Below are 23,763 nucleotides of genomic sequence, written 5' to 3'. Positions count from 1 at the left end.
AGCTAATTATTTTTTATATTCCTATTGCAACGATTTTTACGTTAATATGTAAGTGACTGAGGAAGTAAATTACATCAGCCTTGCCAGGGCGCTTGGGTGGTTCAGTTGGTTAAGCGTCTGCCTTCGGCTCAGGTCATGATCCCGGACCTGGGATTGAGACTTGTGTCGGGGTCCCTGCCCACTGGGGAGTCTCCTTCTACCTCTGCCCCTCCCATCTGCTCATGCTCACCCTTCTCTGTCTTGCTCTCTGAAATAAATAAAATCTTTAAAAAAAAAAAGAAATCAGCCTTGCCTATGACGAATTCCATTTGTTCCTATTTGTAACCTGACTTTCCTTGACGATACATCCTAACAAATACCTGTACCACCTTGAACGCATTTTAAAGATTTTATTTTTAAGTGATCTCTGCACCCAACATGGGGCCCGAACCCACAACCCTGAGATCAAGAGCCACAGGCTCTACACTGAGCCAGAAAGGACCCCTCGAGTGCATTTGAAATTCACTGTTTTGGTGTCAAGTGATCTCCTTCCCTGGGGAGCGCGGTCAGACATCATCTTCCGTACTAAGGTACAGTCGCGTCAGACTCTGTCCTGACGCTCGCACCTGAACTGGTGACATCATACTTTAGCCAAACATCCCTCTAAAGGCAGCGTCAATGTCACACTCTTCTGGTTTCCCTGACCAAACGGAGAAGGTCAGATGCCTTCTCACTGGGGGCACGTGGGGTAGGACAAGACACAGAAAGAAGAACAGGGTCCGCCGCTCTTTGGGAGGTGGCGTCTCTGGGCGTGAGCCACAGCGTCAGGTTCCCTGCCGGAGCTGGGCCCGCGGCCAGACGAAGAGGACGGGGGAGCGTGGAGCCCAGAGGACGCATCCTCACAGACTGTGACCCTGGGAGGGTCCTTCTCTTCAGCCACATTGGCACGCATCCCGTACGTGAAGGGGAGAAAGCAGGAGAGGACTGCACAGAGGAGCCTCCATCCCTCAAGTCTACTGCTGTGGCATCCAGGAGACACCTGTGATCAGAAGTCCCCGAAGAATCGCTTTCCCAGCCCTGTTCCAGATAACACTGTTGAACAGAAGAGGGGCTGCTGGGAGGGACTGGCTGTATAATTCGTGGAAGCCAGGGCAGACTCAAAGACCGTTAGGAATTTCAAGTTGGAATGGCAGTGAATGAGAGCAAGCAACGACCCTTCTGCACCCCGGGCCCTGGATGCAGGTCGGATGCCCAAGAGCCAGTCCCGCTGCTAGTTCATTCTCAGCCACTCAGACAATCAAAGGAACTAACACGCTCACTTCTTTGGCATTCCCATGAGTCAAACCCTTTCAAACGTGGGAACCGCCGAAGTGAGGATGGTTCTTTTCATTCCCTTGGTAACCTAGGCAGTTCGTGTTTGTGTTGCTTGTATCTAAAAGAGGTGAGAGACAAAAAATCACGGCCCCCTCTCCTGTCACTGGAAATGTTGCTGTAGGACAGCATCCGTAACAGAGTTATCCTGCTAATCCTTACCTTGCATTTCTACAATGTGCAACCAAATGGTGATCCAGGCACTTCGGGTAAAAGCAAACAATTCTGCTAACGGGTTGGTACGGAGTCACCAAAGTGTGGGCAGAAATAGTCCACCCAGTGGAAAGTACTACAGAGGGGGGCTGTCTTTGCATGACTTTCTAAAACAAGAAAACATAGTCTATTTGATGACAGTCTGTTTTACCTAAACTCTTACTCTGCATTCCTAGGAGAATCGTGAAGAGGGAGGAAAAAGGCCTGTTTCCCATCTGGAAAGTATTTCCTCTTGCATCTTCCCGCCATTGTCCAGGAAGCCGTGCTGTTAGTATTCATGCTTCCAAAACCAGATACTAGTTAAGATAAATGACATGAAGGGCCACTCCATTTAGATAAGCTCAGAAATATAAAGGAAATAAGTATCTGTGTGATTTATGGTTCGTGTTTCACAGGCAAGCGATAACAGCCTGGTTCACGCTCCAAGGAGGACAGAGGTAGCGGGGCCCTGGGCGCGCCCCCTGCTGTCCGTTCCAAGGCCAGCACGGAGCCAACCCTCCGTGTGGAGCAGAAGCCGGGAGAAGCCGCAGGCTGCCCCCTGGCCTCGCTCCAGCCCAGAGGACCACCTGGGAAGTGCTGATGCCTGGTTCTTAGCCATGATGCTCCTGCCCGCCACAGCCTCCAGGACCTATTAGGATCATCTTCCTCCACGGAGGAGACTCCTGATTCCCAGCCCACTGCCCCCACTCCCATTTACGAGCTGGGGAGCCCACATGGCCACTGAGGCTGGGGCTCCACAGCCCTCCTGCTGCACCAGCTCCAGCCTCAGCCCAGGCAAGTATGTGGACGCTGATGGGGAGGTCAGGAGTTGCAACCAGTGTAGGAGGCTTTCATTTTCATTTCAGTTAAAGATAAGAGGGCTACGGATTAAGATGTTTTAAAGACCCCACTCCCGGATCCCACTGAATAACGAACAAAAAAACTGCCAGTTTTCTGGGCAAGAGAGAAATGTATCTTACATCACAGAGGAAAGCAAAACAACTTTTTAAATTAAGATCTATTTTCCCAACTCAGTTGTTAAAATAAAAATGCACAGGGATTAATACATGTGATATAAGTTCATTCTTTTGTGTTTTGCCATAGTCTTGCTTCACAGACTAAATAAATAATGGATGTGAATTTGTTTCTCCTTTTACACCCTAAATAAAAATAGCCAAGAGTTATCGAGTGCTTAGCCCATGTGTTGTGCGTAGAGCGCATGGATCTCACATGAATTCCCTCAACAAACCCTCGCTCTCTATCACCCTGGTTACATACAAAGTGGACACCCAAGGGAGATCTGAACCACACCTTTAAACCAGCTCCTGAGCTCACACCATCCTTGCTCTCCACCATCCTCGTAACCCCGGCCAACCCAGTCCACTCCGTCAAAAGGACTCTGATGCACACAGTTGGGGCCAGAGGCTGGGACACCTTGCCCCACCTGTTCAGCACAAACCTGCGGGGTCCCATTGGTCATCAGGCCTCTGCTATTTGCTGGGGATGTAGCAGGAACCTCATTAGGGATCTCCCAGCAGGAAAGTATGGCATTAGGTTTACAGCAAGCTTAGGACTGTCGCCAAAAGCTTTCTCCTTCAGATAAGAATACAAATATTCAAAAACATTAGACATAAATCAAAGAGCCAGATGGATGGAGGCCTCTGGATGTTTCCTGGATGAATTTAGAGAGTCCTCACTATGTTTTAACAATGCTGTTCCCATTCATCAGTGCCAATTTCCCTTAGACTAGTCCTTTTGCTCTGAACTGTGCCTTTTCTTTCAGCATACAAAGCTCTTGACAGAATTTACTTACAAAATTTTACCTGAGTAAGTTTAGAATACATCAAAGAACATAGAGATGTTTTAACAATAGATCCCTCAAAACCAGAAAGACAAACTCCAGGGAAGCAGAGGAGGCCTGGGGAGAAAAACAATGGGCTAAACAGGTGACCTGCCCATAAAATGAGTGATCTCCTAATATGTGTGTGTTTACAAGACAGCATAAGGAAAATCCAACATCCACTTAGAAATCTTTGTTGGAAGGAATCGATAAGCCTGATGGAAAAGGGGAATCAGAGACATAACCCATGCGGACTTTTCGGGAAGAAACGAGACCGTTGGCTCACTATGAAGAAGGGCCAGAGCGAGTGGAGGATTCACAGGTGGGCTGTTAGCAAGAAGCAGAGGTGGCCCTTACCTGATTCTTGTGTCTGAGGTCCGATGTCATGGGCTGAGAGTGTGGATGGGGAGGAGGAGGAATTCTGGAGGACACTGGAGGTGACACAGAATCCTTGTCCTGGGAGGGGTGGTGGGATGGCCATCCTGGGTGGCCACTAAGAGAGGGCCCATCCTTTTCCACTGAGAACATGGGCTCTGAACTTCCTGCAGCCTGGAGATCCTGAGCACCGTGCACGGCCTGGGTGACGTGCTGGGTGTAGCCAGGTTGGGTTTTGGGGGAGGAGAACGAAGGAAGAACTGTGACAGCAGGTCCAGTGGGCTGGCGGGACAAGGGTTACAGTGCCATCCCTGGCCTCTGGGCTGAGGGCGGGCCGGGGTGGTCCTGGACAGTGAGAGGTGGGAAGGCAACTGTCCAGGTGAGACAGGAGAACTGGAGTGTGGGTCCAGGACTGCGTGAGCTGCAGTGACACGAGGAGGCGGTGGCCAGTGAGGGGTGGCTTGGACCTCGGTTTCACAGGCGAGGCATGCCGGAGTTAGGACGGTGGCTTCCCACACCAACGGGGACCGTATGGTCAGGGCTCCAACACAGGAGACTAGCTCTCCTTTCCTGCAAGTCTGAGCTGGTAGGCAGCTGGGCTCCAGGTGAGGGCAGCTCTGCTTCGGGAGGTCACCAGGGAATCTGACAGCCCCCCATCCTGGGCTCCACATGCCTGGGGCTGGCCTTGCCCACAGGGCTGGAGCTGGGGCAGTGAGGAAGGAATGGAAGGGAGCTGGAGAGGAAGAGGAGGAAGCACAGCCTTTGCAGGGCGCCCATGGAGCGCACCCGCATTGCTGCCGCTCGCTTCCCACGGCCCAGAGAACGAGCTGGGAGGGCTGGGGGACATCTAGCGGGGGTTCCGTGTGGGAGTGAAGCAATGTGTGTGCACACGGTGGGGGTGGGGCTGCGCCCTCCAAGGAAGCACCAGCGGCTCCGCCCGTGACTCTGGCCTCTCCTGCTTCCAGGTCGAGCCCTGCATGGGTCACAGACACAGAGAGGCCTCTTCTGGGTTCCCACTCTCAGTTCACAGCTGAGTCAGGTGATGCTTGAAGGCAGGAAGCTGGCAGCCGGGAGTTGGGGACCTCGTCTTGGGTGTTTTCCCTACATCCCCCTTGATGAGCCTCATCGAGCAGACAGGCGGGCTGGACTGCGGGCTGACTTCATGCAAACACTAACCATTTCCAATTATCCGGAGCTTAAACGGATCTACCTTCACTAAGGCTGGTTCTGCATGCACATAAAAGTGACATGCACACATGTCTCTTCGTCTCAGTGAGGGAGGTTTCTCTGCAGCAAAGTTAACTAGCTGTTTTGAGGTGCCCAGGTTAGTGGGCCCTGGCAAGAACTCAGCACGATGTCAGCAAGCATTCCCAGGTCATGAGGTTCCGTGGAGATCTGCCATCGAGGTCACGGTGACAGCAACGCTGCGTCACTTGGAACACAGGTGCCCACCCGGCCGTCGAGGAAAAGGGAGTCCCAGGGGTGCACCCACTGGGCAGGAGGCCGCCCCACCATCTGTCTCCTTCCCACTGCATGATCGTTTTTGCAGGCAATGGTGCACGCTGCCACCGGCCTCCCTCTGCCAACCGTGAGTTTCACTTCCTAAACCATCCAGAACTTTGTGCACTTGGCCTGTCACTTCGGGCCCTGGAGAAGCCTTGCGGTGGCCTGTGTTCTCGCTGTCCAGCTCAGCACAGCCCACAAGGCGCATGGGCCCGCGGAGTTCCCACGGAGGGATATGACGAGGGGATCAAGGAGTGTGGCCATTACAAGAGCCTGTCCAGCCCCAGAAAGGATCCCCAGGTCGGCACCCATGCACTGGTGGGTGATGGGCCTCCAGCACCAAAGTCCTCATGTCAGTTTCGACTGGCATACCTCTCAACAGCAGGCCGTGGGGCGAGCTGGCTGAGGAGCCCAGACTGGGGCAGGGCAGGTGGCTTTGTGAGGTGATGGGTCCCCAGCCCCTGAGGGAGCAGGGAGACTGGAGGACAGGATGTCCCCAGGGAGGACCCCCCTCACCGTGGTGGAAGGAATGGTCCTGACCTCTCAGATGCGGGTAAGTGGCCTCCATCTCTATCCTGAGCCAGTGACCAGGGACCCAACAGCTCAGAGATGAAGGGAGACATGGGGCCTCTCCCTCCTGTGTGTTCCTGTCTCCCGGGAAAGCATCACGCTGCTGAGGCATATTTCCACAAACCTGGAATCAGCTCGCCAGCTACCGTGGATCTTTAAAAATCAAGAAGTTTGAGATTATCTTGTACTGTTTTTAGTGCGTCGGCTGTCTGAAGAATCTGGAGTCAGACTTCCATTCCGTAAATATGTTACTCAGATGATTCTCACAATCCCTCTGGGCCGTGGCCCCCGTGAAGATGAAGCCACTGAGCACAGAGAGGGGAAGGGCATGCCTGGGCTGTCACAGCTGGGAGCAGGGCCGGCCGAGGCTGCTCCGCGGGGCCTGGCCCAGCCCACCGACTCCGGGCACCTGCGCTTTCCTGAGAACTATCTCGGGGCGGCAGCACCGCGGGCAGAACGGGATGCCAGGGCCCCGGCTTCCTTCGCTCAGTCTCACACGTGCGCGTGTGCGTGTGTGCGTGTATGCGCGTGCATGTGTGCACGTGTGTATGTGTGTGCACGTGCATGTGTGTGCATGTACATGTGTGTCCATTGTGTGCACGCGTGTGCATGCATGTGCGTGTGCATGTGTGTGCGTGTGTGCATGTGCGCGTTGTGCGTGGATGTGTGTGCATGTGCGTGTGTGTGCATGTGCGTGTGCGTGTGCGTGCATGTGCATGTGTGCATGTGTGTGTCCACTGCGTGCACGTGTGTGCATGTGTGCGTGTGCGTGCGTGTGCGCATGCGTGCATGCGTGTACGTGTGTGCATGTGTGTGCGTGTATGTGTGTGCATGTGCGCGTGTGCGTGCATGTGTGTGCGTGTGCATGTGCGTGTGTGTGCATGTGTGTGCTGCAGCAATCCACACACCCTGCCTCACCTGGCAGGCCTATGAATGCATCCTTCTGACACATTTCATTCAGTAGGCAAATAAACCAGAACGGAATGAACTGGAGGCTGAGAGGGAAAACGTTACTGTCACCACGGTATGTTATCACCCCTGCCAGCCTGCGGTGATTACAGTGAAAATACAGCAAATAGGATGCCGTTAGGAGAACTTGCACTTACGTTCACAAGATATTCCAAACATACCTGTTCAGGCACTTCTGGTTACTCTTGCCTCTTCCTCATCCCCGATTACATGACAACAATCAGCTCTTCCCTTCTCTAGACTCTGGAGCTCCCAAGACTCACCGAGTATATTTGCAAAACTATGACCCCTGTCTGGATGAACGCAGCAGCTCTTACCTGGGAGGACAGGCAGATACTTTGCAAGACACCACCCCCGTGACAGGTCTGGTGCTGGGATTACAGAACGATGTGTTGACTTGAAACCTCAGGTCTCGGTAGCAGCCCGCCCTCGTGGTCATCTGCCCTGCAGGAAAGGGTGCAACGTATAATAGACTCAGAAATGTGCCCCATGGGGAAAGGCAGAGGAAGAGCAATGAAATCCCTTTTTAAAAAGGATTTACCATATTGGCAAGTCTTTATGCTAATGACCAGTTGGCCAACTCTTGGCATACTGGTTCTTTTCTGATCTGTCTTTGTGATTTTTATCAGGGAATTTCATCAATTCTAAGTTACCTGTACTTCTCTCCTGTATCTCCGCATCTTTAAAGTCAACACGTGCCTTTGTCTTGTAATTGGTGCCAACATACATTTGATGACACATCATTCTTTCCTATTGTTTCTGGAGTTGGGAACATCACCCACTTCTCAAAAGAAACATAACATGCCTGATTTCCACTTGATAAGTCACAATAGGAAGCAATCGATAATAAGCCAGAAAAAAATACAGACAAAAAAACATAAAGCAGTTTGTCACCAGAGATTCCAGAGTTAAATTTTGCCATGGTTATAAACTGAACGGAGGCCTTTTCACAATAATGACTTAGCTGTCCTATTGAATGAGGTCAGTGGAAATGGTAGAAATGAAAGTGGGTTCAATCCTCAGCCCCTATTCATATCCCCAGTGCTGTTTACAGCTTTGAAAACATGTCCAAATTTGTTCAATATTTCAATTCATTCAATTTACCAAAAAAAGGTACTATTCTTTACATGAAGTTCCCAGAATAGTCAAAGCCAGAGAGGCAGAAAGTAAGATGTTGGTTTGCCCAGGGCTGGGAGGAGGGGGATTGATGAGTCACTATTCCATGGGCACAAGCTTTCAGTCTGGGAAGATGATCAAGATCTGGAGGTGGATGGTGGGGATGTTTGCACAACAGTGTGAACGGACTTAACAGTTCTGAGAAACATTCTGTCATGTATATTTTACCACAATACTAAGGGGACTCTAACTAGATACACATTTTGAAGGACGGTATTAAAGAATTCATCCGATGGAGAAAAAAATAAAAAAAAAGAACCCAACTGGTACTGCTTTAAAATGAACACAATTAAAATATACTAAGATCTACAAATGATTTCATTGCTGCCCTTGGAAAGCCTGATGAAGTCCTGCTGCTCATGTGGCCCCTCTGTCCCCCGTGTCTGCAGCCCAAGCCCGGGCACAACTCAGCATCCCCTATATCCAACTGGATGTTCAGAGCAAGAGACAGACCAAGTAGATTGTAGATGCCAGGCACAACCATCTCTAACACTAGGGTCCATGTGAAGACAAATCCTTCTTTACTCAAGGAAAACTAGAAGTCTCTAAAATACACATTGGACAGTGTGGCTAAACTTGGTCAGAAGGAATAAGACAAGTCAATGCCTTAGATGGGGAATGTTACATTCTCTAGGAAATTGGTTTTCTTAAGCAGTCAGAAGAGGAGAGTCCTCCCTGGTTCCAACAGGAAATCACCATGGAAGTTCATGTGTCTGACCCCAAACTGCCCACTCCGAGGGGTTAGGCTCAGTGGGTGCTGATGAAGGACAAGGAAATCGTAGTTAGGATCTTGGCAGTTTTGTAAAATTTTTCAGTTCTCTGCTGATGTAACATAATTATATTTTTAACCAAGCTGTGTAGTTTTTATTTTATGCTCCCTAATGTAAATTTTGCAATTATTTCTGCCCAATTTCAATGGAATCTGATGAGAAACAGCTTATTAAAAATGACTGAGGGACACCTGGGTGGCTCAGTCAGTTAGGCGTCCAACTTTTGATTTTGGCTCAGGTCATGATCTCCGGGTTTGAAATAGAGCCCCACGTTGGGCTCTGCGCTGGACATGGACTTTGCTTAAGATTCTCTCTCTACCCCCCCCTCTGCCCCTCCACCCCACACTCCTTCTCTCTCTCTGAAAAAAAAAAAAATTTGAGGGGCCCCTGGGTGGTTCAGTCATTAAGCGTCTGCCTTTGGCTCAGGTCATGATCACAGATTCCTGGGGTCAAGCCCTGCATCAGGCTCCCTGCTCAGCCGGGAGCCTGCTTCTCTCTCTCTCCCCTCCTTTTGTTCCCTCTCTAGCTGTCTCTCTCTGTCAAATAAATAAACAAAATCTTAAAAAAAAAAAAAAAAAAGACTTTGATAATGATCATGAACTACTTCTGCAGAAGTTTGAGAAAATTTACTTAAACATATGGATAATCCTAAAGAGTATTTCTATTAAAGAGCAAGGTTTAAATCACACAAAATGAATGCCCTTAAACACCAAAGAAGGTCAAGTTCATTGAAGATGAGCCTTAACCCCAGGAGGCGACAGAATGGTAATAAAAATGGTAACATCTCAGCCCCAACACTTGTCCTAAAACACAGATTTAGGAGACGCCTGGGTGACTCAGTTGCGTCTGCCTTCGGCTCAGGTCACGGTCCCAGGGTCCTGGGATGGGGCCTCGCGTTGGGCTCCCTGCTCAGCGGGGAGTCTGCTTCTCCCTCTGCCACTCCCCCTGCTTGTGTTGGGCCTGGTGACCCGTGTGGGACATTTGAGTGGGATGAGTATGGTGACAGCTCCGATTCCACGTGTTCTGAGCAAGACTCAGGAGTCGCCCACCCGGCACAGCGCATACGTAAGGCTTCCAGACGCAGCGCTCAGTAAACCCAGGAGGCCTTCCTCTTGACTCCACCTGGAAAGCAAGTGTGTCCCACACCGTCCCACGACGTCCTCGAGACAGGGACAGCCAGCTGTGCGGCCTGTCACTACGGCCCACACGGGACCGACGCAGACACGCAGATGCAGGCCCCTCTTCTACTCAAGCCCTTGCAGGGCTGTACCCACTCAGGGAGGGAGAAGCTGGGCTTGATCCTCTTCCATTTTCCTGTTAAGTGCTTTCCTGGGGTGGGTCAGACTCCCTTTCAACTCTGGCCTAAAGTCTCCTGGCTGCCTGCTGGACACACAGACCACACTGTCTAACAAAAACACAAATACAGACACATCCTCGTAAAGCAGGCTGCCTGAGACCCCACCTGCCCTGAGGTCTGTGGTCTGGGGTCTCCCGTGGGGTCAACGGGGTCGGTCTTGTAGCCCCGAACCCATGCCTTCCTCCAGGTATTCCTCCTCCCAAGTCCAAATGTCAAACTGATAGCAAAAACATTTCCTTTGAAACACACACACACACACTCATGCCACTCACAGATTAAATGCCTATTTTTCTTGTTTTAAACTCGAGGCTTCCTAGCCCTTTCCTTCCAGCCTCGCTGGTGCTGACCTCCCCGCTCCTCTGATTCTGTCTTGTCCTCCAGGGCCATCCCCTCGGCATGCCTGCCTGATTTCTTCTCATCCCTTTAAATGAGACCAAAATACCCCCTCCTCTGAATCCCCCTGGTCAACGGCTCTGGGTCTGGAGCAGGCATCAGAACTGTCTTATTTGTTAAAACGCAGAATGAGGCATCCACCTCCAGAGTTTCTGATTCAGTGGGTCTGGGGTGGGGCCCGAGGATTCTGGCCAATGCCCAGGAGTTGCTGGTGCGGGGACCACACACTGAGAACTGCTGCTCTGGGAAAAATCTGAAGCCAGGATTTGTAGGTCCAGAGCTACAAGAGGTGTGACAGAGTAAAAAGTTAGTATATAGGTCTTTGTCCCTGGTTCCTGGCTAGTGGCTCCTAAAACCCTGGAAATTACAGGTAAGAATGTAAAAGTTGAAAGAATGTCTTTTGTATGCTAACGGGTGACTGGAGGCTGGGCCCTGGGGAGCCTAGGATGGGGCTGGCCTCCTGAGAGATCCAGATAGGAATAAAAGATTAGAACTTTCAGCCCCATCCCTGCCCTCCAGGGATGGGAGAGGAGCCAGAGATGGAGTTCATCACCAAAGGCCAAGGATTTAATCAATCAGGACTAAGTTCAAAAATGTCTCATAACCCGCAGGGTTCAGAGAGCTTCTGGGTCCATGAGCACATCCCTATGCCGAGAGGGCGGCACACCCCAGCTCCACAGGCACAGAGCTCCCTGAAGTCTCCCCTTGTACCCGTTCCTCTGGCTCTTCATTCCTCTCCCTTAGAATAAACTAGTACTTCCAAGTACTGTGCCTTCCTGGGTTCTGTGAGCTGATCTCACAGATTATCAAACCTGAAAGGGAGGGACTGCAAGAAGCCCCAACTTTGTAGCCACATCAGACAGAAGTGTGGGTCCGCGTGGCCCCCAGTACTTGTGACTGATGTTTTAACTGGGAACAGTCTTCTGAGGCCGAGCCCTGAAACTGGTACAGTCTGAGTAACCCAGGTAGTTCGTGTCAGAACTGACCTGCAGACATCCCCTTGGCCACGGACAATTGGGGGCTGTTGGAGTGGCAAAGGCCACACACTTGGTGTCAGAAGTGTTGTGAATAAAGACAGCTGAGGCGAGGTGAGTCAGGTTTGTGCTCATCTGTCCTGGCAAACGGTAATGAGGACCCGCTCCCTCTCGAAGCATGCGGGCGTGGGCAAGACACACGGTGAGTCTCTAAGGACAAGGTTCAGTGAAGACATCCGTGTCATCCTGTGGGGCGTATTTCTGGGCGGCAGAGAACATACGCTGCCTGTCTCCATAATCCCCCCCGCGTGCGTGGATCACTTTGTGCCCTCACTTACTAAAGAGTTTTTAAGCCACTGGCCAATTGCATTACATTCAGGAACTTCTAAGTTCAGACAAGTTAATAGTGGGGGAGCTAATGCCCAGACAAAAAATCATCAAAGCAGATAGGGGTATATTCCCTTATTTATACATTACTTCGGAGGAGTTGGGCGGTTCTGAGGAGTCGCCCACATATCAATGTAGAGATGAAATCTGCATCAATGTTTTATGAACCCAATTTCCACTGCTAACAGGGAATAAGAAACTATAAAACTGGGGAGAAAAAAAGAGAAACAAATGTCTGTTTAAGCTGTTCTGCAAAGAATCATGGGGACTCCCTAAATTAAGCCAATATGAGGCCAATATTGAGCAACAGTACAATTTCCTAAAATTGCTAAGAGTTTGTTCACCCTAATGAAAAGAGAAGGAAAACTAATCTTTTCTCTCCACTTATATGTCAATTTAAAAGTTCATTTTTTAACTCTTTAACCAAACTCGTCTGACTTTTTAGGAGGTGTGACTCTTTAGATAATGGCTTCAGTCTGGTTTCCTGTTTTGAAATTAAAGGCGTGTGAAATCCAGCCCTGCTGCTCCAGTCCCAACAAACAACCTGGCCTTAATGGCCCCTAGGGGTTCCGAGCAAGTCACAGGCTCTCGGTTAAGCAAATACAAAACTGGGTTTTGCTTTGAAATGGCCAAAGAGGTTGACTTTATTAAAGTGCTTGTTTTTCTTCTTTACTGGAGACCGTTGTTTGGCTTCAGTCCTGAGTGCCTAAGTGTCAGCCGAGTGCCAGAGCTTCTACCTGTTAACTGGGTAAGAAGGAGATCTGGAGCTAGTAATTCCTGAAATAATTTAGTTACAATGTACGAAATGTACATATATATTACCCAAAGGAAAACGGGGGTTTGTCTTACACATGTGCGGGTCCTGACTCTGCCAGGTCTCTTCTTAGCTGGTGACTTTGGAGACCTTTCCTCTTCCTTAATGGGGCACCAGTGGGTGCATCGGCCACAGCCGCACAAAATGCAAGACTTCTGGCCGGAACCCCGGATCCCAGCCCCCTAAACGCGATGGGCGCTCACCCTCAGTCATCGTGGCTAAAATGTATGCGCACACGGGCAGTGCACTCTTGGGTTGACAACCCTGTAGGACATCAGTGGGTAAGGGAGAACGTTGACAGTGAAGAAAAGAAAGGGGGAGTGCAGCGTTGCCTCGAAATTTTTAGCAATTACTAGAAATAGGACAAAACAGGAGGGCAATTAGTAGGTTCGAAAAAATGCATTTAAGAAAGTAACAATGCGGGCGCCTGGGTGGCTCAGTTGGTTAAGCGACTGCCTTCGGCTCAGGTTATGATCCTGGAGTCCCTGGATCAAGTCCCACATCGGGCTCCCTGCTCGGCAGGGAGTCTGCTTCTCCCTCTGACCCTCCCCCTTCTCATGTGCTCTCTCTCATTCTCTCTCTCTCAAATAAATAAATAAAATCTTTAAAAAAAAAAAAGAAAGTAACAATGCTGGGGCGCCTGGGTGGCTCAGTCGTTCAGCGTCTGCCTTCAGCTCAGGTCATGATCCCAGGGTCCTGGGATCGAGCCCCGCATCGGGCTCCCTGCTCAGCGGGCCATCTGCTTCTCCCACTCCCTCTGTCCTGCCTTCCCCTTGCTTGTGCTTTCTCTCTATCTCTCTCTCTTTCTCTCTCTGACAAATAGAAACTATCTTTAAGAAAAATCAAACAATGGTGAACATGGTATAAAACAGAATTTGTGGGATGTCGCACATCCCACTTGGAGGACTGTTCACGGTCGGAAATACTTATACCGATAAATAAGAATGGAAACCCATGAATGTAAGATTGAATGAGGATATGAGAAAAAGAGCTCAAGGAAGTAGAAAGAATTGATCTAGATGGAAACAGAAATCAGTGTATTAGAAAACGAACAGATGTCAGAGTACTTGATTCCAGACAAAAACCTGTGTTGCAAAAGGGACAGTGGAATATCTAAGAGCTGACTTTGGGCAGGGGATTGTGCCCTCTTGCCCGGGAGACTGGCTTAGATCCCACCAAGGAGAGGCAGGAACACAGGATGGGGCGGGAGAAGGTCAGAGACGCATCGCCACCCTCCTGGCTGAGGCGGGTCTGAGCATGTGCTTTGGCAAGCAGGAGCTTTGCGGTAAGGCAGGCATTTTCCTGGGAACCCTCTGTGTCAAGGCTGGCTTGGCTCTACGCCTAACGGGTGATTTCTGGAATGTTCCACGACTTCCTGGTTCTTAAATAGCCAGAGGGACTCTGAGAGCTAATGGTGTCTCTCTCTGACCTTTACTCCTCCACCCTCCAACTATTTTATAAGCAAGTGATCCTTTATATTAAATACCTTCCGGCATGACCTACCTAGAATGACGCATTTTCCTGGTTAACCTGCCGCTGATACACCAACTTAATGAAGAAAATAAGGAATAAGAACAAATATGCTAGATACGAAATGAGCATAAGAAAATATCCTACACAGAAGAAATGAAGAGAATTTAATGAGGGCGCTTTGTTCAAATTTATAAGCATAATATTTAAAATCTTACAGAAAAATATGGTTTTCTGAATTAGCAAAATTACAGAAGAGAGAAACAATCTATGTGGTTTAATTACCAGACAGACTACAAAACTGTCTCAAAGACCTAATTCCTGAAAATGCAAGAGTCAGATGCTGCAAATAGATCCCACCACATCTAAAAGAAGAAATAATACCAATGCTAGTTAAATTATTCCAAAGCATCCACGTAAGAGTGAGGGTCAGGAGGGCAGGCAGTCAGATGGACGGAAAGGAGGGTCATTCTCGTGAACAGGCAGCGAAGGCAAGGGACAAAGGGAGGGCGTGGGAGAAGGAAGAAGGTGTCCCTCCAAGGCTGGGGAGGACTGAGCACTTTCAGGAACAGAAGGAGAGGAAGGGCCGGTCTGGTGGCGAGGAATCGTGGTGACAAGGTCCAGGGTATCTGAGTGTCAGCCTCGGAAAGGAGGGGCTGCTCCTCTGAAGCAAAGGCCGGTGTGAGTAAGGGGGGGGGCTCTGGCTTGGTGGGACACGTGGGGCTGGCACTTGGCAGGAACCTCCCTGCAGAGGGGATGTGAGCTGCCCGCGGGGACCTGCAGGGACACCCACGGGGCAGAGCCCATCATGGCCCTCCTCCACCTCGGACCTGGCTTCCAAGCGGCTTCCGAAGCCAGTCAAAGAGCTGCCTTCAGTTATCATCCACCAACAACAGTAAGTAGGTCTGGGATCCTGTTAGCGGGAACTGCTTTCCTCCTTTTTCAAAATGACTGATTAAAATCACATGGGAGGAGATGCTAACAGTCTGACTTGGGTCCTGGGTGTTTTCCAGGAAAGTTCTTGTCTGTAATTCTCCTCCTGGCCATCCACTTAACCCGTCTTAACTCCGCTCCCAGAGAGCATCAAGCTGCCCTTGGACCATCATAGTCCCTGGTGGGCAATCCTGAGGCTGCCATTTATACACTGAGGGGTATTCACTCAAGTCCCTGTCTTCTCTCAGCCGCTCTCCCCGGGAAGTGGGTTTCCCTGTGGTTCCTGAACCGGATTGCAGAGGTGCCTGTGAGGGCCTCAGGCTCCGGGCGGGGGCCCGCAAGTGGGCTTTCCACATAGTGTGTTAGGAGAGAAGACCCCTGGATGCGTCCTCAAACTGGGATTTGAGGACTTCGGGTTCTACAGGGCTGGCATGGGCCCCAGAATCTGCATTTCTCACAAGTTCTTGCGTGATGAGGATGCTGCTGCCCTGGGGCCACTCACGATGCCCACCGCGCCTCAGTTACCCTTGCATGGGATTTCCCACACAGGCAGGGATCTTACACCGGTAGGCAGTCAGGCCCCGCAGGGTGAAATCGGATTCTTTACAACTCCATACCTCAGATCTCACGCCACCGCTCCAAATCTGTGCCCACAAGCGAACAGGACTGTGTGTGCACGCACATGCGCTCACACGTGTTCTCTGCTCAAGACGTTTAGGAACCATGCCCTCAAAATACCCACCAAAACATGGAGCCTAAATCTGTAATTACTAAGGAATTTTTGGGGGGCACAGGGGGCTCATTGTTACAGTTTGTTGAAATCATTGTGACAAGCATTATAAACAATGCTTGAGGATATTGGCTCCAGATTCTGAACCACCGCATTAAAAATGGGCTGTTCGCTCAAAACCTTAGAAGAGACTCTCCGCCAGTGGTGGATACAGAGAGCGTAGTGATGTGGCAGGGGGTCGCCGTCAAGTCTAGAGAAGGGTGCACCCAGGAAGGGCTGTACGTGGGAAAGACCTGGGGTGGAATGTATTAAAATCCTCGCAGTGACTTGGGTCAGAGAGCGGTTTGTCTTCTTTTCTATCTGTTTACGGCATTTGTAAAGAAAACTAATGACAACATGAAAATGCACATCTGTCTTGCTGACATCACGGACACTGGGCAGTGAGAGGTGGGGGCGGGAGGGGCCTGACTGCCCAGGTGACCCTCTGGGGACTTCCAATTGGCCCCCAGCCTCTCCACCCACCTGCCCTGGCCTCTCTCTCCTCCTTCCCTCTCATTCTCCCCAGAAGGCTCAGCATCAAAAGCCTCAAGGGGTGCCCACGGAGCTGAAATTCTGGTTTATCTTTGATCCATCTTGCAACCGTTAACTGACCCAGAAACAGAGAAAACCAAACCAGAGAGCTCAGCAGAGGCCGCATAAAACACACGCCCGTGTACTTATGCACGCAGGCAAACACGCAGACTCAAATTCCCTCCTCAGCAGAGGGCGGCAAGGGAGGCCGGCTCCCAGTCTGCTTCCCTCCACCTCACAACTCCGTGGGCTGTGCCCAGACAGCACATCTGCCCCCCTGGGGAGTGTCCAGGTGTCACCTGGCCTGGTTACTCGAGAACAGGTTTAGGTGATGCTTTAAGAAACAACTTTTCACAACTAAGCCAGAGCTACAGAGAATCATGTGACATGGGGTCTTCGCTGTGCTCAAGGACCTGAAAATCTGTGCCCACTGGCTTGGCTAAGAACAATCAAATTTCTTCTCTCACCCCTGACTGTTAGCCTTAATTTCTGTGTGACGCCTATCAGATCCTTGAGTATTCCCCTCCGATGTGCGTTCCTGGGGTGTACTCCCCACACTGTGTTCACCTGTCTGTCCACCATCAAGTAACCTCACCTGCAGGAAACATGGCAAGACCTAAGAATTAAGCAAAATAACGACCCTCAAGCCTATGTACAGTGTCTATGTCTTTTTTTCTTTTATGCAATGATTTTATTTATTTATAAGAGAGAGAATACTAGCAGAGGGGAGGGGCAGAGAGAGGAGAAGCAGGCTCCCTGCTGAGTGGGGAGCCCAAGGCAGAGCCTGACCCCAGGATCCCGGGATCACGACCTGAGCTGAAGGCAGATAGTTCACTGACTGAGCCCGCCAGGCGCTCCTGTCTACGCTCCTTTTTCAAAAGGCTTCCTTGGGTCCTTCATCAGAGACTTTTGCTCGCCGTTAAGTGTAGGATCTGCATACTCAAGATCTTGGGGAGTCTGTTCTTTGGGAAAGGAAGGATCCTATAGGCTGGTACACTGTGTCGACCGGATGCCAAGACACCAGGCTTGGGCTACCAAGGGAAGACAGAACTCTACCAAAGAGAGTTTCAGAGTACCAAACAGAGTGATAACTTGGGGCGTCAGTATGGGGCAAGTGGCCCCGGGACATCAGGAGGCCTGACTGCCAACAGCCACAGGATGACGAGCCGCCACATCATCCTGGCTGCCGGGACGGAGCTCGGACGGATGACCTGAGTCAGCAGAAGGGAGGCAGTTTCCAGCAAGGAAGCGGAGAAATCAGAAGACGTGTCCCAGGTACGCCTCCCTGCATCAAAGACACCGAGTCGTCTGTTCCCCGGAAGGAAGCTTCCAGGCGGCCCCTCCTGCCCTCCGTTCACACGGCTGCCCCTAAGCTACCCCCACGTCCTGCCCGCCGCCTCCGTCCCAGTCCTGCAGGAAGATGGTGGGCCACTCTTTGACGCCTCAGCCGCAGCAGGTACAAGCCTGCACGCCCATGCACGCACTTCTCCAGGGATGCGCGTATGCACTCACACAGGCCCGCACACACGTGTGTGCACATATGTGCACAAACACATGCTTGGAGGGCGACATAATCCCAAAGAGGGAGGAAAGTGCCCCTCATCCCTGCCCTGGGGCCACATGGAGAATAACATCATGACGTGATTCCCTCCTGCTTCAAGAGTTTAGTAACCTAAACTGTCCGGTTTCTCAGGCAAAGCTGTAACATTAACAGAGAAGAACCGGGACTGACATTTACTTGTAGACACAGTGTTGAGAGCTTTACAGGTAGTCTCATTTAATCCTTAAAGGAACCCTATAAGGTAGCTTACGTTATTAGCCTCATTTTATAGATGGGCTCACTAAGGCATAAAAGGCTTAAGTAGCTCATAAGGTCGGGAGATTTTAAGAGGCAGGGCCTCACCGTGACTCCTGGCAGGCTGGTCACAAACACCACGCTATCTCTTCCAGCTCAGCAAGGCCCGATGCATCAACTCCCGGCCCGGTCTTTCCATCCAACGTGAGATATGCAGGTAGAACTTGTAACCTCTTGTTTGACAGAAAGAGATGGGTACCATTTTCTATTTCAGGACTCTTCATACACTGGAGGACAATTTTTTAAACTCTATTCACTGGGAGCTGAGTAAATGCCTGGAAGCAAGGGAACCCGAATTCTGAATGATGGAAGGCATTTCCAGGCTCCACTCCCTGCTTTGTGTCTGGGAGCAGGAGGGAGGAAGAAACGAGGGAGCCCTGAGGAAGCTGCCCCCACGGGGGAGGGGTGTGTGTTTCTGGGTAACAGTGGGATGACCCCATATCACCCTTTCCCAAACACGGCCTTCATGTATTTCTAAATCAAAAAGTCATCGAGGTCCTGCATTTGTCCACTTGACAAATAGATCCTTGGTGGCTGGTGAGTGCCAGACGCATTGCTAGACCCTGAGGACACAGCAGCTAATAAATGTGACAAAAGCCACAACCAACCACGGCCCAAGTCTGTTCCAGGCTGTCACAGAACCTAAACACAGAGAGAATGCAGCAAACAGCAAAAACAGACCATACCCAGGCCAGGTGTAACAGGGCCAGAGAAATTGACGGTGGTCCTGATGTGGGGTGGTGGGGACCATGGTCTGAGGCCTGGGGGTGTTCTGGAGCTCAGCATCGGTAAGCACGGTGGAGACACGCTCACAACTCAGGCGACACCAAACCCGGGCCCCAAGTCCTTTCCTCAGACCCAAGGAGAATTTCAGAACAACAAGAACACTTACAAATAGGAAATTGGTACAAAAGAGACTCAAAACCAAGGATAAACAAATCCAAGTGGTGCTCGATCCCACAGCCATGTTGGAATGATGGGACCTGGAAGGCAGAATATACGCTCTTTTGTGTTCACTTGTTCATTTCCATGCAGTTGCTGTGACCAGATCCTGGGCATTCTGCATAGATTGATTTGAGAGCTTAAATAAAATTATCCTTTCAAGTCCTAGTCTAGCGTTTACCTCCATTTCTGTATTATCAGAAGGTGAATAACACCTGATGTCTCACAGCATTTTCACCAGGATTAAATCAGATCACAAGTACAGAAGCAAAGGACAGGCAGGCCAGAGGAGTTGCTGAGCATGGAACCCAATGCGGGGCTCGATCTCACACCCCTGAGATCATGACCTGAGCCAAAACCAAGAGTGGGATGCTTAACAAACTGAGCCACCCAGGCACCCCTAAGATTTGTCTGAGAAATTTTAATTGTGAATCAGATCAATATTTTCACTTAAACGAAAAGCATTAACCCCAGACATTGCACGGAGCATACTGGAGAGTTTAGAATGTAGGTATAAGCCGAATTTTAATAAGCATTTCACTTGGAAGCAAATCAGCCGTTTGAGATTAGTTATTTGAAATGCACTGAACCAATGGGATCAGAGGCTGATTTTTAAAAATAACAGCATCTGTAATTTTGAGAAATGTCTGATGCTTTTACATTGGCAACGAGAGTCTAGTGATGTCATTACCATGTGAGAACAGTGTCCACCTTAGAGTCAGACTTCATCAGCTAAGCCAGTTCCCATGTGAACTGTATTCTTGGCTTCCTGTCTCTCTGTGTAAGCCCAGACCCCTCACCGATGCCCAGACACTGGCTGAGAGTCCAGTCAAGGCACAACTAAACAGGATCTTCGAAATAAAAAATGTGGTTATATCATAAAAGTGAGTGGAAAGGAAAAAGGAGCAGGGGAACCTTGAGAGGAAAGAAGATGAATGGTCGGACCTGCCCTGTGTCTGTCAGGAAATCTTATTTTCCAGAGAGAGATGGGTCCATTAGAATAGAGAAGGAAATGACACTTCTTAAAAAACAAAAACAAAAACAAAAAAACCCCATTATGTTTCCTCCACTGATGACAGGTAATGCATGTTTCTTGAATGAAACAAGAGGTGGGGTAGTTTCCAAGTGTCTTTCTCAGTTCATTAATTCCCTAACTGGGTCATTTAAAGGTCCCCTTATAGATATTAAGTTCACAGGGAGATAGCTAAGAAAAGTATGCTTTGAAAAGTTAATAACCCAGGGTGTCGGAAGGTCTGTGCAACTAGAGATCCTGAAAACACAACATGGGCAGATAAAATGAAACTGGTGCCCATTCCTTCCCTTTGTCTTGGGTTGAGAATGTTGGGTGATGTGCTGAACGAGGTCCCCAAGAAAGGAAGACAGGAATCAAGTGCTCTTTATCAGATTCGCTGGTGAATTTAGTTATTCTCTCGTAAAACTGAAAACACAAGAACGTACCCATTTTGAATGGTCAGCCTCCAATGTTAATCATTCAGTGCTATTTTCAGATAATGCAGATTTTAAAAAACCTGGCCCACCTTTCAGAAGTGAGAGGATCCAACAGCACAGAATGAACAAAACATTGTATAAACCTAAAGTAACTAAGGATTTATCTCCAGAAGATGTGTCTCATCAGATACCATCAAATCCTGAAACACCGAAACATCAAGACAACCACTTGTAATCAAGTCTGGGGAACTAAACGCCCCTACCTGAAAAGGAATCGTTATCTTTAATCCTTGGCAAATAACCATGTGATTTGAGACTACTGGGGGAGGTCTGACAAGTCCATGAAACATAGATCAAAAAACAGCACATGTTAGGACTGAACAGGACAAAGCCTTGACCTTCAAGTGGTCATGAAAGGAAGCGCTACTGATCCACGAGGGGGATCTTACTCGCCGCCTCTCAGGCTTCTGTTCCGGGTACCACCGTTCCCATCGATGAGCAAATGCTCACTGTGAAGGGAAGATGCAGGCTGAAATCACCGTGCTTCCCAGTAGAATCATCTTTGTTAAAGAATGCGAATGGACAACAGCCTATGAGCAACGTGGACGGTTGGGAGCTTGGCCGTGGTGGGAAGCACACGGAGTCAGTGGAGTTGTTTGAATCCACACTGCCTGCTGGGTTATCTGGGGGAATTTCTGAAACTTCTGAACCTCTGGTTTCTACAGAATGCGGGGAAATAACACCAAGACCTCCAAGACATGAATAATGATTGCTTCCACGCACTGATACTCGTAAAATCTTACAGATTCAAGCACATGAAACGCTGTTGCAAAGATTTTGTGGATGGTGCCCTCCTGCAGCCCAGAGCTGCCCCCAGCAAGCACGTCCTGTTTCCACTATCAAACCCTGCTGCGGGTTTCTGCAAGACCGCGTGTATGACAACACACAGCAGGTGCTCAGTAAATGGCAATAGTGTTTTTCTCACTGTCCTCTTGCTTCTCTGGAGAATTAGTCCCGGGGGGCCCTTAGAGAGCAGGAGAGTTGAAGGCATGCTGTTTCCTTTCAGGGAAACAGGGGAGGGTCAGTGTAACCTTTCCTGACGGTTCCCATGTGGCCAGTGAGGGGTACTTGGACCAAGTGCTGAGTCTCGGGACCCAGGCAGGTCCGGTTTCTACCAGGAAGACTCTCAGAGGAGTCATATCCCACATGAGGTGCTGAAGGTCAGGCATCCTGCCCTCCATCTAGTTGTTGAATTGACAAACCCTAATTTCCCATCAATTTTTCCACCCAAACTGAAAACAAACAACACATTCACTGACTCGATAATGCCATTCTTTAAGCAAATGATTATGGAATGGGTTCTGGGTTGATTTCTTCTAAAAACCTCAATGTGAGAACTATTACTGAGGGCCGATTAGGTGATTTGCAAGTACACTAATCACACATACAGCGTTTTCGGGATCCTGAGACAAGTAACTCGGTAAAAGCTGAGAAAACCAAGTGCTCCTTGGAATGCCTGACACGCAAACAGGGGACATGAATGAAGCTGCCATAAAGAAACAGGGGCAGACCCACCATCCTCTGCAGACGTTCCCATGTAGTTCTTTCTATTTTTTTCCACCAAATGAAAACGTACAAAGAAGAGTTCTGAAAATCATAATGTCCTTGCACAAATATAAAGCTTTGTGATTCAGTTGTTAATTTAACCAAACTCTATTAGATATCTCTAAATAGGGATGGATAAAATCAACTATATATTCAATATAATCTGTGAAAGCATGAGGGGTTGTTTTAAGATCAGAAGAGAAAGGGAAGAGAAATAAGTATAATTAGAAATTAATTTTCCCATGTCATACACAGGGTATGCCTGTGAACATAGTTCTATTCCTCCATCCCCTGAGTGGCGGCACATGGTAGCTCGTCTGGCCCCGTCCCCCGTGAGGGGCCCATATACTACTCTCTATTTTGTAATTAAAGCCATTTGCTTGCTCTCCTTGTGTGCAGAAGGGAATCAGACTTTTCCTTAGGAAGCTCTTATTTATTTATTTATTTATTTATTTATTTGCGAGAGAGAGAATGAAAGACAGAGAGCATGAGAGGGAAGAGGGTCAGAGGGAGAAGCAGACTCCCCGCCGAGCAGGGAACCCGATGCGGGACTCGATCCCGGGACTCCAGGATCATGACCTGAGCCGAAGGCAGTCGCTTAACCAACTGAGCCACCCAGGCGCCCCTCCTTAGGAAGCTCTTAATGTCAGAATTTAAATAGGATTTCAATATTTTATTTTTAGTTAATAATGGGGAGAATTAGTGTGTGTCAAGCGCATTAGTGTCAACTATCCAGACTTACGTTTTTTTGTTAATCTTTGTTTTTCTCTATTTCTTTTATGTCTTTTATTAGAGCAACTATTAAGAATATATGAATTCAGTTTTACTTTTTCTTTATTCATTACATTCTTACTTCATGCAAGTCTCCATTTTGTGTACCTTTTTACTTAAATATCAACTCTCTAAATTAACTTCTTAATTATTAAAAGCTGGAATTCACAAAGCTGAAATCTGTATATCCATATGAGAACTTGTGTGTTTTTGAAATATTAGGTAGAATTGAGTATTGTGTTTCTAAATTTGAAAAATTTGCTCACCACTCTTTGTCAGACAGTATGTTTGGCTCTAGCTGAGAATGTTCCTGTAGTGAGCTACCTTTACCAATTTAGACATTCCTATGGTCAAATTCGAGTGGTATTCAGATGACCAAGGCATTGACTGTCCTGTGAAATTCTCCTCTCTGACATGCTGTTTCTAGTCATTTCCACTGCAACTTGCATAAAATTCTTATGGTTTCTGGGTGAATTTCAATACACGACTTCATAGTATATTTTTTGAGCAAGACCATTAGACAAAAACCTCCGTCTGTATCAGTGTTTTCAACATAAGCTTCTATTTCTCATCACCAACACGACAGATATAATAACTGGAGTGACTATCATTTCAATAATCTCAAATAGCAAAACTATTGTTTATCAAATCTTCACTTAGATAGAAATTAGAAACCAATTCAGTGCATGACTTCCTCAGAGCCACACGCTGACGTAGATGATGGGAGAAGGCAGGCCAGGCCTTCGAGGGACATTCAGAGCCCTGCTC

At 49.0% G+C, this 23,763-nt stretch overlaps 1 protein-coding gene across 1 annotated transcript in view; it reads right to left on the bottom strand.

Moving 5' to 3' along the window:
• The window catches only part of ADAMTS16 (ADAM metallopeptidase with thrombospondin type 1 motif 16), a 131,345-nt gene that overhangs the window by 31,810 nt on the left and 75,772 nt on the right, over positions 1-23,763 (bottom strand). The window contains exon 17 of the mRNA XM_081825784.1: positions 7,117-7,243. Within this exon, the coding sequence (XP_081681910.1) occupies positions 7,117-7,243 (127 nt within the window). The remainder of the gene's footprint in view (positions 1-7,116; positions 7,244-23,763) is intronic.

This window comes from Leptonychotes weddellii, chromosome 7 (genome assembly GCF_054177405.1).
Source record: "Leptonychotes weddellii isolate Sample4059 chromosome 7, ASM5417740v2, whole genome shotgun sequence".
NCBI classification, from domain to species: Eukaryota; Metazoa; Chordata; class Mammalia; order Carnivora; family Phocidae; genus Leptonychotes; species Leptonychotes weddellii.
Note: the sequence above shows the minus strand (reverse complement) of the source record. Positions and strands in the feature narration are given on the sequence as shown.